At 44.2% G+C, this 15,382-nt stretch overlaps 1 protein-coding gene across 5 annotated transcripts in view; it reads right to left on the bottom strand.

Annotated features, from left to right (window-relative positions):
- LOC138753716 (glycogen phosphorylase, brain form-like) overlaps nucleotides 1-15,382 on the bottom strand; it is an 86,519-nt gene that overhangs the window by 29,066 nt on the left and 42,071 nt on the right. For all 5 annotated transcript variants that reach the window (XR_011351384.1, XM_069917061.1, XM_069917060.1 and 2 more), the window contains one exon: nucleotides 10,810-10,973. Coding sequence is in view for 4 of the 5 variants with exons in the window: in XM_069917061.1 (XP_069773162.1) it covers nucleotides 10,810-10,973 (164 nt within the window). In the remaining variant the exon portion in view is untranslated. The remainder of the gene's footprint in view (nucleotides 1-10,809; nucleotides 10,974-15,382) is intronic.

Here is a 15,382-nt window from a genome sequence, read left to right as displayed (position 1 = left end):
TAATCATTGAGTATTCTGTCTTTTAAAGATGACATATTGATTACCTAATCTCATTAAACTTCCTGTAAACAATTGCAAAGCAAATGAAGCAACTTCGTGAAATTAATGGACAGAAATTTTAAAAAAAATCATTTTATGTATTTTCATTAAAAAAAATCAATCAAGAGTTGAATTTCCACTGACATACTGTTATTCCACCATTATTCTGTCTCTTTATGGCCTTTTGTTGGAGAAGATTTTGTTTGAGAATTTGCTGGGTCAATTTATTTTGACAGCCCCAACACAGTCATTAATATCATCATTATATATAAATTATACCAGAGCTTTTAAAATTTTATAAACCTCATTTGCAGGCTGTCAGAAACCAAATAAGGCAAAGATCTTCCTTAACACCTTTGGATCAAACATAACCTCCTTTGAAATTATGGTTTCTGAGAATGGCTGAGGGGTTAAGGTGAGAAATGCACACATTTCCATGAATGGGTCAATTAGTCCCCTGATAAAACATTGATGTTCATTCAGTTAGTTTGCAATGGCAATGTTGTAAATAGGAAAAATAATACTTACAGTATTGCATGACCCAAAAAGCCATAATATCTGAATTCTGGTTATAACAAGACATGAATTCAACAGGGCATTAAGTAGCAGAGAGAACACCAAAGCAAAACATGGAGCATTTCGACTGGAGATTGAAGGATTAAAACAAAATCCTGCAATTGGGTCGCAGTGAGGCACTTGTGCAGCAGAAAGGCGGTGACCCTGAAAGCACATCTCTTTCTTCTATCTCTAAAGAATAATGTCACTTGAAGCTTGTTGATGTCCTGGGGCTCACAAGAGAGCATGCAATGCCTTCTCTTCTTCATTTACTCTTGCACTAGGACTCTACTAAAAGTAATCCTTATTTGGCATCTTGCACTATGACTGCCCTGTTCCTCTCAAAGAAAATATTTATGTACATGATCAAACAATGAGAAGCTGGAGGGACTGAGGGAGTCAGCTAATGTTTTGGTTTGGGACCCTTTACTGAGGGTCCCTTTAAGAGAAAAGTCAATGCACATCCATAAAATAGCACCTTCCATTTTAACAAACTCCATATCTGAAACTTGATCACTTCCACAGCATAATACCTGCTCAACTATTAATCATCTTACTTATTCTCTCAACTTTTAAGACTGGACAAACACCACACATATTTTGATGAGAGGTTTTGGAGCTTGGGGGAAGGTAGGAAATTAGAAGATGAGATGGCTTTTATTGAACCACTGAATGGACAACCATTCCCTGCTTTTTTGATTTCTTAATTCATAGGGGTACGTTCACATATATCTCTCTTCCAGGTCTAAAGCAGAAATGAGAGGAATATAGTAGAATGATTATGATAGTTACAATGATCTCGAACTGCCACATCCTCCTATATTCTAAGATTTTCAGCTCAGTACTCTCTTTGAGCACATCAGACACTTTCTCTACACTATTAGTAGTAAAATTACAGCATTTCTGATGAGAAGAGCCAGAGTTCTACAGAATGGACATGCCCTTTGGTTGAACTTACTAAGAGGGTCGCAATTTCCTGTCTGGCACGATCTTTCTTATTCATGTACCTATCTCAATGTCTTTTGAATGTCACAACTGTTTCTTCTTCTACCACTTCCTCTGGCACTTATGCCACATACGCATCACCCACTAGGTAAAGTATGTGGCCCACTGGTTGCTTTTACATTTTTTTCCTCTCACCTTGAATGTGTGGCCTCTAATTTTAGATTCACCTCCTCTGGGAAAAAAGGTAGCCTATTTCCTTTAACTGCTCCTCTCATGGTCTAATAAAAATTGATAAGGACCCTCTTATGATCTTGGAAGAAAAATCCCAGCCTCTCCCAGAACATCAGTCCTGGTAACATTCTCATGAATCTCTTGCACCCTCTCCATCCTAACAATATCTTTCCTATTGTTGGGTCACCTAAATTGCACACAATTACCCAGACCTGTAAGTATAGGTATCCGTGTTCCTATACTCAGTGCCCACACCAATGGAGGCCTTCTTCACCACCCTGTCCACTTCTACGATCAGTTTCATGGGACTATGCACCCATACTTCTAAGTCTCTTTGTTTTACATTCCCCTAGGATTCTACCATTAACTATGCAAGTCCTGCCCTGGTTTAATTTACCAAAGTGGAACATCTAGGACTTCAAGATAAATTCCATCTGACACTTTCACAGTTCATTTATATCCTGTTGTAATCTAAAGTAACCTTCTTCACATACTATACCACCAATTTTGATGTCATCTACCAATTTAATCATGCTAACTACACTGCAATATAAGCTTTTAATATACTGGTCACAGGCCTCCAACCTTCTATACTGTGGTAAACCACTGACTGTATATTTGTGTCAGGCCACACCCATTGGCTGGCTGTCCCTGTGGCTCCTGAATAAAGGTGACTGTTCCACAGCTCCATCGCCAGTTCAGGTCAGTAAACCAGCATGGACGTTCCTCCTTTCTATTGCGAATAATAGCCTGTCAGTTTTGTATATTGTAGCTTGTCGAATGACTCAAAGACTTGTTGATTCAAACCAAGGCTTTTATTACCAAAAGACTGGAGCGTAGTACATCAAGGCCGACCAGTCCAGACTGACCTGGATCTGGTTAGGTGCAGTTCCTTATGACCTGGCCAGGTGTGGCTACAGCTCTCAGCCAATCATTAGCACTATATACAAATATATACAGAGGTGATTGGATCCCATACTATCACACATATCTTCCAATCTTTTGGCGTTATTGATGATGCATCAATTTTATTCACAATCAATTTTGACAGGAGAGCAGATCCTGAAGCCAGAGAAGTTGGAAATCGACCCTCTATTGCCTGAAACTTCGAACTCTGGCTTCACTGCTTCAAGGCATTCTTGCAGGCATCGCCAGCCATTGTTCAGTCAGAGAATGACAAACAGGTCCTGCACTCCTGGATTGGGTCCATGGTTACTCCATGATCAGGGACGCTGCAAAGTATCTGAAGGCAATGGACATCTTTACCTGAGATAGCTAAATGAAGTACACAAGACTGTCACATTTGTGACCCGAAATGTGAAGTTAATAACACTAATAACGCAGGTTTTACCAGTTAAACATCTCCGTGTCTTTATTCTCCAGTTTTCATTGTTCCTCCATTTCACGCTCTTCTCTCTCTCTCTCTCTCATACCATGTGACTTCCGGTCAGGTGAATACATCTCATGCATATTCATTATCATGACATCCCTCCTTTTACCAGAAATAAACTTTACACCTTAATGTTGAAATGTAAACACCGTCACCTTATCAATATCCCTCGGAACCAACAAACAATGTCTAACAAACAAACAAACAAGTTCAAACTCCTTCTACACACAATGTAACATGAACATATCGTAACTAACTCTAATACAATAACTCAACTAAATAAAATGTACTTCATACAGCACTCATACACGCACTTTATGATATATGATCAAATCACTGTCCCAATGTTCTTTTATCATTCCAACCATCACAAACTTTCCTTTTTGTGATAATGCGGGCACAATTAGAAATACGGCACAAAGTCTTCGTATCGTTTAGGTGCTTTCCTGTCTCATTTCGGCCTTCTTGCGATACTATCGTCGCTACTCGGTTGTTCACTCTCAGCGTCGGAAACACTGCTCGCCACGGCCTCGGGTGCTTCGGGCACTCTAGTCACTTCATCAGGAATGCTGGTAACCACCTCGGGAACATCATCTGGTCTCTCAGGTTGAGCATCTCGTATTGGACTTTCAACCACCTCGCTCGATGTCTCTCTGGACTGGTACTTTTTTACACCTGACATTTCTTTTGTACAAGACTCCAGCCGGAGACTTGACTGTTACCATACTGCCACTTCTGGATACGACAGTGTAGGGTTGATGGTAATAAGGTGTGTCTAGCTTACCACCATTCTCATGCCTCACCAGAACATTATCTCCAGGCATGATGTCTGAGTACCTGGCTCCACGTCTCGAATCTGTGTACAGCTTTGCTGCTCCTTTCTTTTCAGCATCGTGGTCCCTCATCTCCTGGTCATCCCAGATTTCCTTTATTTCTGGCATATTTCTCCCACAAAATGCTTCTGCAGGACTTTTTCCTGTGGTTGCATGAGGCGTTGCCCGATAGACAGCCACATAAGATAGCAATGCTTCTTGCCAATTTTGTCCTTCTGCGTGAGCAATCCGTAATCGTTTTTTAATGGACTGATTTTGTCTCTCTACTTCCCCGTTGGCTTGCGGCCATTTCGGAGTTACTTTATGATGGTGGATACCTGTGGTCCTCATGTATTCAGCAAATGTGTCTGAAATGAATTGTGGACCATTGTCAGAGTATAGCGTAACAGGCAATCCATATCTTGCAAAGATCTCTGCTAATGCTTGTATTGTTTTTTCAGTGGTCGTGGACCTCATCACAGCGTACTCATAGTATCTGCTGTAGTAATCTATCACTACCATGATTGATTCACCAGTCGGTAAAGGTCCAAGAAAATCAACGGCTACGTCAATCCACGGTCCTGTCGGGAGTTGTGTATTCCGGATCGGCTCTGGAGGATTACTCCTACTTGTGATTTGACATCCATGGCAAGTTTTGACGAATTTCTCTGTGTCTTTATCACAACCTGGCCAACATACTTTACTCCTGAGGTTTTGCTTGGTACCAACAATACCTAGGTGTCCTTCATGAGCTAAGGATACGATCTTCGGTCTCAACCTCTGTGGTATCACCAATCTACAACCTCTCGATACACACTGTCCGATGCAACAAAGTTCGTCTCTAATGGGAATGTAAGCCTTGTGAGTACACTTGTCCCATTGTCCACTCTGGATACATTCTCTCACTTCCATGAGTTCTGGGTCATGTTCGGACTTTCTCTCGACTTCCTTCGCGGTCACAGCTTTCGGTGTCGACTGAATAGCTACGAAGCGTACAAAGCTCTCTGCTTCTGTCCCTAATTCTGACTTGGATTGTGGGCATCCATCCTTCACCAATCTGAACAGCGGATCAGCAATGTTTGCTTTCCCGGCAATGTGAACTACTTTATATTTGTAGGGTTGGAGTCGGAGTACCCATCGCTCTATTCTGGCACACGGTTTGGATCTAGAGGCATAGATCATCTCTAATGGCTTATGATCTGTGATGAGTTCAAATTCAATGCCATACAAGTATGCATGGAACCTCTCACAGGCCCATACAAGTCCGAATGCTTCCTTCTCTGTATGAGAATATCTTCTTTCCTCATCTGATAACGATCTGCTGGCGTAGGCAATTATTCTTGGTCCTACATCATGCATCTGGACCAACACGGCTCCTAAACCAACAGGACTAGCATCCGCTATGACTTTGGTTGGTGCAGCCGGATCATAATATCCAAGAGTATCAGCATCTGTCAGACTTTGCTTCAGCGTTGTGAACGCTTTCTTCTGCTCCGATCCAAAATGAAATGGTACACCTTTCCTGGTTAGTTTCCTTAGTGGTTCTGCCACTGTAGCAAAATTAGGGATGAACTTTGCGCAATAATTGACCAATCCCAGGAAACTCCTCACCTCCGTTGCGTTCTGGGGTGCACGTGCATCTGCAATAGCCTTCACCTTGGCCTCTGCTGGGTTTAGTCCTTCCTGTGTAAATCTGTGTCCCATGAAGTCCATTTCTGACACACCGAACTGGCACTTGTTTCCATTCACGTTAAGGCCTGCCTCCTATAGTCTAGATAGTACACGCTTCAACCGTCTGTCATGCTCTTCTTTTGTAGGTGCATGGACTATGATGTTGTCAGAAATGTTGGCAACTCCAGGAATGCCTTGAATCACTCGATGGATTTCATACTGGTAGATCTCAGAAGTTGCATTAATGCCAAACGATAGTCTCTTGTATCGGTACAATCCACAGTGAGTCACAAATGTTGTTACGTCTCGGGATTCTGGGTCCAGCTCTAATTGATGATAGCCCCATTTTAAATCAATTTTTGAGAATATCTTACTGGTAGTTAACTCCTGAAGTATTTCCTCCACTGTTGGTATAGGGTGTCGTTCTCGAATTATAGCTTCATTGGCCATCCTCATATCAACACACAGTCTTATGTCACCATTTGGTTTGGGCACAATCACTACTGGACTAACCCATTGTGTCGAATGTTCCACAGGTTCAATAATGTCTTGCTCGATCAACTCTTTAATTTTGGCTTCGACTTTCCCACAAAGTCCAAACAGAGTTCTGCGTATTGGTTGCGCCTTGGGTTTGACCGTTTTGTCCACCACTAGTTTTAGTGGTCGACCTTTCAGCTTTCCTAGTCCTTGGAAGACTGTGGGGAATTCTTGCTTCATATCCTCGTATGACTGAACTGAATTGACACGAGCTCCAATATGAAGTTATGCCAGGTCTTGCGCTATGCGTCTACTCAACAATGGTTCTCCCCTCTCGTCTATGACAACAAACTCTGCTTTGGTGTACTTATCACCAGCTTCAACAGTTGCAGTAAAACATCCAATGGTCTGCAATGGCTTGGTTGCTGTATATGGATACAGTTTCTTGGAGCACTTCTTTGAGGTACAGATGATCTTTTTCCTTTTCAATTTCTCCCATAAATGTCGATCAATTACATTACTGTCACTGCCTGAGTCTACAATGACCTGAACTGTCACACCATCAATGATCACTGCGATCTTCTTATGATGTACATCATTCAATGTAAATTGATAATATCTCTGTCCATCCTGTTTATCATCATCATCGTCATTTTCTGGGTCACCGTCTATATGGCGAATAGTGTCTTTCTTTCCAGGATACTTTCCTTTCCCCCAAGCTTTGCCTTTGGAAGCTGTGCTCTTCCCCTTCTGATCTGCATTGGACTTGCTTTTGCACTTCTTTGCAAAGTGGTCCTTACCTCCGCACTTTCTGCAAACTTTGCCTTTTGCTTGGTCTTTTCCAAAATGACCTCTGTTTCCACATCGATAACACTCCACGTCACGTGTCGACGTATATCTTGGCTGGTTATGGCGATGCGAGAGCCTCTTAACTTGCTGGCTTGAGTTGTCCTTCAGGGTCATGGTATGAAATTGCCCCTCAACAGCCTCTAATGCAGCAGCAATGGCTAAAGCATCAGTGAGCTTCAACTCACTCCCTTTTTCCAGCAGACGTCTCCTGAGCTTGTCTGATCTGCAGTGCTGTACGACTTGATCCAATAATTGGTTGTCCAAATCAGCTGCCATGTAATTGCATCCAACAGCCAGCTGGCGCAATCTCGTCACGTACTGAGCAATTGTTTGTCCATCTTCTTGTTTCGTTCTCCGAAACAAATGGCGTTGAAATGTAGCATTCGGTGTCACTACATAGTGTGCATTCAATGCATCGACCGCTTTCTGGTATTCATCCTTCCTTCCTTCCTGTATTCAAAAGTGTTTTAAAAGTTTCCCGAACTGCGGGTCCTGCGGTGAAAAGAAGTAACGCCCTCCTCAAAGTCCTATATGCTGATGTCCACTGCTACTGAATAGTGACCCTGGTGCAGGGTATGTGCCCCTCTCTTCCCCCCACCCCCGCCACTTGTATAATTATCTGGTCAAGCATACCTTTTGACCATTTGTACATGTTGCCCCTCCTCACAGGCTCCTGTATAAAGGAGTCTGTTCCACAGTTCTCTGTTACTCAGTGCTGTACAGCCAAAGAGAAGGGATATGCTAAGTTCTCAAGTAAATAAAAGTATTTTAGTTTCTCTACAATGGTTTCTCGAGTGATTGATGGTGTAGCAATTTTATTCACTTGAAGTTTTCTACAATGGAGCAGATCCTCAAGCCTCAATCAACCTGAGCTAGAAATCAACCCTCAATCGCATGAGGCATCAACCAACTTTGAACTCTGGTTGCACTGATTTGAAGCATTTCTGTAGGCATCCTCTTACATAGTCTGATCAGAGACCAACAAACTGCAGGTACTGCACTCACAGGGCACTGCATGATCAGGCATGCCACGATGTATCAGGAGGCCATGGACATCCTCAAAGGGCAATACTTGCATAAAATCAACATTGTCTATGCTAGACACCTACTAGAGACTCGAAAACAATGACCCGATGAGTCAAACGCCAAATATCTTCAGGCCCTGCAAGCATTCAGCAGGGCCTGCAAATACAAAGCTGTGTCCACTGTGGAGTATACAGAGGACCTGGTCTGGGACACCTACTTTGTGGGGATCAGATCGAACCACATCAGACAGAGACTTTTAGAGTGGGGGGAGCTCAGTCTGCGGAATTCAGTTGAGCTGGCAGGTATGCTCGAGGTGGCCCTCCAGAACATGGAGGCCTACTTGATTGAAAAAGCAGAGTTACCTGGACACAGCCACCCTGGGATGTGGCGTCACCACCCCCCCCCCCCCACCCCGCTTCATTAACGATCTAACTACAGCAGTAGTGCTCTGCTAAAGCCTACCGATTTTTTCAACTGACTATGATTCCCTGGCCACAGCTGCAAAGTGCTACTTCTGTGACCTGGGCAAGCATCAGAGGAAACACTTCCCAGCAAAGGATTCAATCTGCTTGAATTGCAGAAAGAATGGCTACTACACCAAAGAGTGTAGGTCAAAATCTCTTCCTTGCAGTGCCGTGTGGAGCTCATGGGGGCCATCTTCCACAACACCATCACCCAGGGACAGCAGCACCATATGCGATCCGTGGGGGCTGCCATCTTTGATACCATCTTCGTGACCCAGCTGCACTGCATGCAGGCCATGGAAGTCGTCATCTTGGGAGCCATCTTATGGATTTAGAAACACCGTGTGCGGGACCTGGGGCCGCCATCTTCTACAGTAATGATGTGCAGCAACCCAACTCTGGGCTCCATCACACTTGATCAAGACAGCCCACACCAACTTGCCTGGTCAATGGTGAACATCAACGTAAATGGCCATGTGACAAGTTGCTTGTTTGATAGTAGGAGCACAGAGAGTTTTATACATCTGGACACAGTGCAAAGCCTCTCCCTCACAGTACTGCCTGTGAACCAAAAGATCTCCTTGGCATCTAAGTCATACACAGCAGACGTTTGGGGTTTCTGCATTGTGACTTTAGTGTTGTGGGGTACTGCATATGACAATTTTAGACTAATGATAATGTTGCAGCTCTGTGCTGCTGCACTGTTGGGGCTTGATTTTCAATATCACCTTAAAAGGATGACTATGGAGTGTGACAGGCCCCATCCACCCCTCACCAATCGTAACCTGCAATTCAATAGCCCACTGTACACATCCACCAAACACACCACTCACCATGGACCACTTGTAGGCTCTCTACATTTAAAGTCCCTCCTCTTTCACTATTCACCAACCTTGCCCCCGACTGCAAACCTGTAACCACTAAGAGCAGTCAGTGCAGTGCTGACAATAGGGCCTTCATCCAGGCAGAGGTAGAGTGTTTACTTAAGGAAGGGATTTTTGAAGGCAGCAACTGCCCTTGGAGAGTGCAGGTAGTGTTAGTGTGGAATGGGGAAAAAAATGGAATGGTCATTGACTACAGTCATGCCATCAATAGATACACTCAATTGGATCCATATCCCCTTCCCAACCAAATCACACAGTATCAGGCCTTTTCGACCATCGACCTTAAGTCAGCATATCATCAGTTACCTATCCACCCAGAGGACTGGCAGTATACAGCATTCGAGGTTAATGGCCGCCTCTTCCCTTTGGCGTCACAAACGGTGTCTCAGTCTTCTAGCAGGTGGACTGGTGGATCAGTACGAGTTGCGGGCCACTTTCCCATACCTCGATCACGTCATCATATGTGACCACAAACTGCTGGACCATGATGCCAATCTCCAGAAATTTCTTGAGACAGCCAAACTCCTAATGTACAACAAGGCCAAGTGCGTGTTCCACACAACCCACCTTGCCATCTTTGATTGTGTCGTGGAGAATGACATAATTAGTCCGGACCACATGAGACCGCTCCTGGAGCTTCTCCTTTCATGCAACCTCGAGGCCCTGAAGAGGTGCCTTGGGTCTTTCTCCTATTATACTCAGTGGGTCCCCAACTCGGCGGACAAAGCCTGCCCCTCATCTAAACGATGTCCTTCCCCCTGGCGGAGGAGGTGCGTGCAGCCTTCAACTGCATTAGGTCAGACATCACCAAGGCCACAGTGCATGTTGTGGACGAATCTACCCCTTTTCAGGTGGAAAGCAATGCATCAGACTTCGCCCTGGCAGCCACCCTCAATCAGGTTGGCAGGCTAGTCGCAATTTTAAAAAAATAAACGCACCCTACAGGGCCCCGAGATTCAACACTTCTCAGTCAAGAAGGAGGCCCAAGCCATTGTCAAGGCAGTGCAGTACTGCCGCTATTATCTAGCTGAATGATCAACATACTCCCGTGTTCATGCAGCGGGGTAAAATCAAAAACAATAAAACAGTGGATATGAAGCTTGATCTGCTGAAGACAACCAGCATTTTCTATTTTATTTTGGGCTTCTTTCAACTACAGTATTTTAGTAGTGGATTACCTGGGGACATTTTTTAACTGGACTGTTCTGGACAGAGAACTTTCAATAGTTGCTCCATCATATACATTACTAAAATGAGAATCCAAGGGCATTTGAAATGATCCAGCAGTTTAATGATTCCCCTTGACTTTTTCAATGAGGTATTGCCTTGTGTTGTTATCATCATTAGCTTTGCAAGAATGGTCCATCAAATTGTCTTTATCAAATAAAAACATTTGCTGACAAATTGAGAAAGTTCCTTCATTTATAGGTTATAGTCATGTAAAAATTATTAAAGAATATCCTTACACCTGATCTTTGATGATCATGGAATGAATCTTGGCTACGCCATTAACTGCATGAGAACCCACAATGCAGAGGTGTGCCATATTTATCTTCTTTTCAGGCCCCTCTTCTATCAGACTCATTCTCCTTAAACGCTGTTCATCACCAGGAAAAATAGTTCTTATTTTCTGTAGGAGACATTTTAAATTGCTGTAAAGATAATTTTGTTTGAGACTTAGACAATTAATATACAGTCATACAGTGCATACAGTCTTATGACCCATCACATCCACGCTGCCACCAGCATCAATATCAATACCAGTTATCTGCACCTTGACCATTGTCTACTACGCTTTGGTAATTCAAATACCTTCTTAAATATTTTGGGAGTACCTGCACTGCTTCCAAGCGATGCACACCAGTCTTCAATTTCCCTCTGGGTTAAAACATTTTTCCTTAGATCACTTTTAAACCTTCTATTCCTCACCTTAAATCCTCTGGTCTGCAACACTTCAGACACAGTAAATAGTTTCTTACTATCTACGCTATCTATGCCCCTCATAATTCTATATATGTCTATCACAACTCCTCAGTCCCTATTGCTCCAAGGAAAACAAATCTGAGTCTATCCAATCTCCCCACTTTACAAAAATTTCCTTACCAAGTAACATGGTGCAACTTCTCTGCACTCTCTACAATCACATCCTTTCATGATTGCAATGGAAATCAAAACTGCAGTTTTCCAGATGTGGCCTGATGGGTTTTTATTTTAAAATTTGCAATAAAATGTCCCTACTTTTATATAGTATGCCCCAAATAATAAAGGCAAGTACTCTACATATCTTCTTCACCATTCTACCTTTGCTGTTACCCTGAGGGATCTTTAGACTTGTACACTGTTCCCTTTATATTTTAATAATTGCTTACAAGATTTCCTTATAAGATTTCCCATAAATGCATCTGCCATTGCTCTACCAAACTTAACAACAGTTCAATCTCACACTTATTATCAGCAACAATGTTTGCATTATCTACAAATTTACTAATCATACCTACCACATTTGCATGTATGTTGTTAATTTATATAACTAGTGGAAAGGTCCCCAGAATCTCAACAGGTGGTGCACTAGTGCTCCCAAGTTTCCAATCACAAAAGCAACCCTCCATAGACCAAACAGGACCAGTGTGGAGAACTGCTGTACACTCGTTGATCTGGGTCTGCCCCGTCTTGTGACTGTACCCGTGGTTCCTTCCCCTTGACTCCCCTTGGAGTAAAAGCTCCAACACTATAACCCCTCTTCAGAAAGCCTGGGTTACAGCACATGATGATCTTTAAGTTTGTTGTAAATAAAAGCCTATAGTTCCATAACTTTAGTCTTTTGAGTTATTGATAGCACATCAATTTTATTTACTTTTTTCCCAATGATAGAACAACTCTTGAAGCCTGATAACCTGGAGATGACCCACAATCATCAGAAGTCTCAGACTTCTTTGAACTCTGGCTGCTTTGAGGACTTTCGACAGAACTCCATTGGAGTCTTGGCCACGGAGACAAACAAGCTGCACCTATTCTTCTCTCGGGTCAGACATTGAGTACTCCTGATGATCAGGGATACTTCAATGTACGTGGAGACAATGAACATACTCAAAGACCAGTACAGGGAAAAGGTATATGCCAGACACATGCTGGCTATCCGCAGACAGCAATTGGGTGAATCAAGCGAGGAGTTCCTCTGGGCCCTGCGTGGACTCGTACAAGCGTGAAACTTCCAGTCAGCGTTGGCCATGTAAAATACAGAGGACATGATCCAGGAAGCCTATGTTGCAGGCGTCAGGTGTGCACCAAAGACTACTTGACCAGAATAAGTTGGACTTAAGGGGGACCATCAACCTCGTGAAATCACCCTCTGTAACATGGAAGAATACTTGGTGAATAGTGCGGGGTGTCGAGTCCACAGACCAGCAACTCACTACTGCGTTCGATGAGCGAACCCACCACAGCCGCAATCGCCCAGTAGCTCCTGAACTGCTACGTTTGTGGCCAACCAAAGCATCCCTGAAAACACTGCCCAGTGAAAGACGCTACATGCTCGAAGTGCAGAAAGAAGGGGCACATTGCAAAGGTATGTCGGTCGCAGCCACCTTCCAGTCCCAGCACTGCCGCATGCGTAGCATAGGAGCCATCTTGGCCGTCATCGGCCTCCGGGGACAACCATACTGCAACATGAGGCCACCATCTTGGACGCCGCCAACTTCTGGGGATAACCATGCCGCCACTTGGGCACTGCCATTATGCTCCCAGATGACAAGTCAACATGGACCAGACTACAAACTAACACTAGCCTCTGTGGACCAAAACAGTCCACATCAACTCTCCTGGTCCTTGATGGACATCTCAATCAATGATCAAGTGAATCAATGCCTTTTTGATAGTGGGAGCACTGAGAGTGTTACCTACCCCAACACAGTGTAATGTTACTCCCTTAAAGAAAAGCTAGTAATCTATAAAGTCACCCTGGCCTCAAAGGTCCAAGATCCACAGTTATACCACTGTGATGCTGACTGGAGGGCATGACCTACAGAAAATTTAAACTGTTTATCATGCCACAGCTCTGTGCACCAGAGCTGATGGGATGGACTTTCAGTGCCACCTCAAGAGTGTCATGATGCAATACGGTGGTTCCTTCCACCCCCCCCCACCCCACCCCAAGGTCAACAACCCACAGTTTGTCAGGATGCCAACCCCACTGCCCTTGCCTCCACTGCTGGTCGAGGGGACACGCAAACTCTCTACACTCTGTATCGATTCCCCACCACTGTTCGCAAACCTCACCCCCAACTATAAGCCAGTCACTTCAAAAAGCAGGCAATACAGTGAAGGGGACAAGGCGTTTCTTGAAGCGGAGGTCAGACGACTCCTGAATGATGGGATCATCGAGTCCAGTACCAGTACGTGGAGACCCCAAGTGGTGGTGGTCAAGGGTGAGGGTAAACACAGAATAGTGATGGATTATAGCCAAACTATTAACCACTATACACAGCTGGATGCATATCCCCACCCTCACAATGAGGATATGGTCAAACAAATTGCTCAATATTGTGTCATTTCCATGAATAACCTGAAATCCGCCTACCACCAGATCCCCATCTGTCCACTGGACTGCCAGTACACTGCTTTTGAGGCAGATAGCACCTCTACCATTTCCTCAGGGTCCCCTTCAGTGTTACCAATGGCATCTCCATTTTCCAGCGGGAGATGGACTGGATGGTGGACCAAAATTACCTGTGTGCCACTTTCCCCTACCTGGATAACGTCATGATTCTGCAGCCATGACTTGCAAGATCATGACACAAACCTCCAAATTTCTCACAATAGCCAATCGCCTAAAGCTCACCGACAACAGGGATAAATGCGCTTTCCGCACTAACTGCTTGGCTGTGTTGTGGAGATTAGAGTCGTTGGCCCCGTCCCCAGTCGCATGTGCCCACTGCTAGAGCTCCTCCTCCCCCACAACCTCAAGGCCCTGGAAAGGTGCCTGGGGTTCTTTTCTTTTCCTACTATACCCATTCGGTGCCAAACTATACAGACAAAGCATGTCCCCCCATCAAGCCCACATCCTTCTCATGACAAGAGAGGCCAGTGCAGCCTTCAGTCAGATAAGAGAGGACATTGCTAAAGCCACAACGTATGCAGTGGATGAATCTGCCCCATTTTAGGTCGAGAGCAATGCGTCTGACTTCGGCCTGGCTGCCAGTCAGGTCAGCCTGTGGCCTTCCTCTCCCGCATCCTCCAGGGTCCTGAAATCCGACATTCCTCCATTGAAATGGAGGGTCAGCACTGGAGGCACTACCTGGCTGGCAGACGTTTTACCCTGCTCACGGACCAAATGGCTGTGGCATTCAAGTTTAACAATAAACAGCGGGGTACAATATTCTGTATCAGCCAGGGAAGCTCAATGAGCCCCCAGACGCCCTATCCAAAGGAACATACCATTGCCCAGATAGACCTTCCACAACAACCTCTGCCACCACGGTGTCATAAGAGTTTTCCTCTTTATCAAATCTCGTAATCTGCCGTATTCCATCAGGGAGGTCAGTGACATGACCAGGGACTGCCGGGTGTGGGCAGAGTGCAAACTGCACTTCTACCAACCAGAAAGCCACACAGTCGTTCAAACGCCTGAGTATGGATTTCAAGGCCCACCCCCCCCCCCTCCACCAACCACAACGTGTAATTCCTCAGGGTCATTAATGAGTATTATAAATTGCAAATACTGAAAATCTGAAATCTAAATAGAGGATGTTTCAAATATTTGGTGAAAGAACTAGTGCAGAGTGAGAATCAGAGCTTTTGTTTCAGGTCAGAACTTTTCTGCTGAAAAATCAAACTAAATCAATGGTATTGATTAATGGTATTGAGTATCTCCAACATTTTCTGCTTCCATGTATGTTTCATCCGAGGCCTTGAGCAAAGACCCTGGTTTCAAACTCACTAACAACCTGGAAGCCTAATTCTCATAAGGAACATACTATATTATCTTTCCAGCCAAGTCTCATTAAATTATTAAATTAGACATACAGCACTGAAACAGGCCAA

This window comes from Narcine bancroftii, chromosome 2 (genome assembly GCF_036971445.1).
Source record: "Narcine bancroftii isolate sNarBan1 chromosome 2, sNarBan1.hap1, whole genome shotgun sequence".
Lineage (NCBI taxonomy): Eukaryota > Metazoa > Chordata > Chondrichthyes > Torpediniformes > Narcinidae > Narcine > Narcine bancroftii.
This window is presented reverse-complemented; position numbering and strand designations above follow the sequence as displayed.